This window comes from Theobroma cacao, chromosome 2 (genome assembly GCF_000208745.1).
Source record: "Theobroma cacao cultivar B97-61/B2 chromosome 2, Criollo_cocoa_genome_V2, whole genome shotgun sequence".
NCBI classification, from domain to species: Eukaryota; Viridiplantae; Streptophyta; class Magnoliopsida; order Malvales; family Malvaceae; genus Theobroma; species Theobroma cacao.
This window is the reverse complement of record NC_030851.1, coordinates 17000746-17004139: the sequence shown is the minus strand read 5'-3', so window position 1 is coordinate 17004139 and position 3394 is coordinate 17000746. Positions and strand designations below refer to the sequence as shown.

General features: G+C 37.4%; 1 protein-coding gene across 1 annotated transcript; it reads left to right on the top strand.

The window, feature by feature from the left end:
• Nucleotides 1419-2951, top strand: LOC18608997. The gene is made up of 3 exons (XM_007043947.2): nt 1419-1664; nt 1755-1847; nt 1983-2951. The coding sequence occupies exons 1-3, from the start codon at nt 1617-1619 to the stop codon at nt 2937-2939; spliced, it is 1098 nt and encodes a 365-aa protein (XP_007044009.2). The 5' UTR covers nt 1419-1616; the 3' UTR covers nt 2940-2951.

The window sequence follows — 3394 nt, the reverse complement described above, 5'->3', positions numbered from 1 at the left end:
TTAGTAAATTTTCTCGATTCTAAACTATTTAAATATTTCTCTCCTAATTTTCGGCATCGAAAGCATAAATTTTTTTCAAAACACTTTCAAATTTTTTGAAAATTTGAATTAAGGTTTTATAAAACCCAAAATCCCAATCTTTCCAATTGTCAGATTTGGTGGTGAAATTTGACCCAAATGTGTTGATGACGGGTTACCCTTGATGCGGATAGTAAGGAGAAAGAGAAGAAGGCAAGGTGAGAAGAAGGAGAAAAAGGCAAGAAGGAAAAAGGAGACGAAGACAGGAAGAAGAAAGTGAAGAAGGCAAGGAGAAGAGAAGGTCAATTGGAAAAAAAAATGTAACTTTCCCTCCATGAGAGGAGGGAATGACATTTCCTTTTCTCATCGTAATTTGATTACAATTGGAAGCACATTACATCCTCCTTTTACCAATCAAACGTTGCTAAGTGATTGCAGCTATTTAAATTGCAGAGAATGTGTTCCCCTTACATCAAACCAAACACCCCCAAAGGGTTTTGCAATGGAGAGCCACACAAGGGAAGGGAAGGAGATTGGCTGTGTTGGGAAAACATTAACAATAGACAAATAAAAACTGAGAACCCTAAAACGAAAGAGTATCAACCTAGGCCATTGGCCACTTGACACGACGCCAACAAATTAATTATCTTAATTTGATTAATATATAATTTTCATGAGAATAAAATAAGGCGTGAACTATGACCAAAGACAAAATTTATAATGGAATATTACTTTTCTTTTGGGGGTAGCAATATTGCCTTTTTTAAAGACTCGAATGAAAGGACTTCTGTCCAAAGAAATTCCCTGTAAAGGTTTGTTGCGTAACTGACGTCGTCCCAAACGGTCCATTTTTCATTCCATCTTAATGCTCATGGCTCAAGCTGTACAGCATTCTGTTTTTTTCATATATTTATGATAATTCCCACTGAAGACAGAAGACTTGGAACAAAGCATCTTTAAGGTAAACTAGATTAAGTAATTCATTTTTTTAAGAAAAAAATAATATGTATATTATTGTCCCCTTTCCATTCCTTTTAAATATTAGCTGCAACTCGCTGCGGTAGAGTTAGGCGTTTAGTCCAAATCAATGTTGTAAGCAGGTCAATTATTAGATAGGCTAGCCCAGAGATTGTGACGTGTAAGCCAAACCTTATGCATGCAATTATTGATTATTAGGTAAGCCCAGGCTCTTTTAAATTAATTTAAATAAAACTCCTAATTTTGATGAATTTTTCATTTATGATCCTTTGCAAGTAACAATTCAATGGAAGCTAGTGATGAATATGAATTAGTAGTTTTTTTTTTTTAATAGTTGGCTTTACGTGTCTTCTAGTCTCATTCAGCTGCTCGAGTTTACGGATGTTATTGAAGCATTTGATTAAACTAGTTCTATGTTGTGGGTCACTGCTGTTGTCACTTGGCGGCGCTTTCCTCTTGTTGCTAAACTTTTAATTGCCCTTTTAACAGTACTGATTTCAATCCTCCCCAGGCTATCAGTAATTGGCCCTCTTTCCTGCCTAATTTCTTCTCTTTTTAGGTGTTGCTTGCAGGTATGTCTAGTGTATGCATATAGTCACTCTGCCAGGCGAGGGGGCACCATGGAAGGGAACATACAACAAAACCTTATTCTGCTTGAAGAATCCAAGGTTTTTGCATTTTCTTTTTACTTGGAGGTTGCTTTTGTGTCGCTTCGGTTCATAAAAACTAACGTAAGGCTTGCATTTGATCATGATTAGGATGTTGCAGATGGTGAATTCGATAAATCAATCCTACTTTCAATGCCCAATTCACCAAGTCAAAATGGCAGACCACGCAGCATGGTTATCAAGGCAAGTCCTATAATCTAGCCTCTAAAAAAGAGAAAAATCATTAAAAAGTTTTCCTTTCAATGCGTATTAATTTGATGATGTTCTTCCCAACGTGAAAATTAAAAATTTGATTGTGACTTGGGAATTCAACTACAGAAAGCGCACAGTGTAATTCCTGCTCACTTGGTAGCTGAAGCAATCTCGACATTACAAGGCCTTGACTTGAGATGGTCTGGCCCCATAACACCCAGTGAAATGCAATATGTGAAGCAGTATGTCTTTGCAAAATATCCGCAATATTGCAATGGGCTTGTGGAAGATGGAGAAAAGATTGATCTTGATAATCTTTCCATCAATGAGGAATCCTCTGAGAACGAGACCATGACCGATGATAAGCGAAAATCCCCAAGGATTGTTGGCAGCAGAGAGTGTTTTTCTTCTTCCTCCAGTATAACCACTAGCCTCTCTGATATTGAAAACACTCAATTGGAGCCTTCAAAACTTCTGGATATCCTCACTAGGAAAACTTCCTTTCAAGGGAATTTCATTTCAATACCAGAAATTCAAGCGCAAAACAGGGCTTTGAAACATTGCGGGCTAAGTGAAGACGAGTATTTAGTCCTTTTCATGCCCAACTACAAGGATGCTATGATGCTGATAGGAGAAAGCTACCCCTTCTTTAGAGGGAACTACTATTTGACAATTGTTACCGAAGAATCCGACTATATAAGGGAATTCGCCACCCGTAGAGAATCAAAGGTTATTTCTGCACCAGAAACTTGGTTGGATCTGAGGATTAAGGGATCCCAACTTAGCCAAAACTTCAGAAGAAAATGTAAACACAGCCCCAAAGGCCTTTTCTCGTACCCAGCTGATGTAAATGGGACTAGATTTTCCATGCATTGGATCTCAGAGGCACACAGAAATTCGTGGCACGTCCTCCTTGATGCCACAGGTTTGGTTTTCGGTGATGGTCAGGAGCGGTTGCCCCTTGCCCTCCACCGTCCTGATTTTGTGTTATGTACGCTCGATAACACGCATGCCCAGCCATCCAAGATTATCTGCCTCCTTGTAAGGAGAACATCATTCGATACATCCTCCTGCTCAGCATAGGTTTCACATTTTTCTTCAAGGCTTATTTTAATTCATATTGATGTAGTAAAGCAAAAATATAATATATAAAATATATATATATTTCAATATATTCATTCACCCATAAAATTTATTTACGTAATTAAGTACTACTAGACCAAGGGAAGGGTCACAATGTAAATTCTTAATATAACTATGGAATAAAAAACGATTTCAATGAGATCAACCTATAGTAATTAGGTTTCAACCAAAAGTGTTGATCACAAAATCTTGCTGGTGGGGATTGGGGTCCTAGCCCGTAGCCACAGTACCGGTAATATATAAATGTTATTTATTTTAAATATATAAATATATCCAATCCATCAATTATTTGGAGGCGCATCATAAAACCTCTCCAACTTGGTTATAAATATCAAGACCTTGTCTTGTCACTTCTGTTTTAGGGCATTCATTGGGTAATGTTACATCAATCTTCG

What these genes read in the sequence shown, in the direction of transcription:
- LOC18608997 (XM_007043947.2), top strand. Translation starts at nt 1,617, where the DNA reads ATGGAAGGGAACATACAACAAAACCTTATTCTGCTTGAAGAATCCAAG. An exon ending in TTCTGCTTGAAGAATCCAAG is followed by an intron (nt 1,665 to 1,754) that starts GTTTTTGCATTT and finishes GATCATGATTAG; the next exon opens with GATGTTGCAGATGGTGAATT. An exon ending in CACGCAGCATGGTTATCAAG is followed by an intron (nt 1,848 to 1,982) that starts GCAAGTCCTATA and finishes ATTCAACTACAG; the next exon opens with AAAGCGCACAGTGTAATTCC.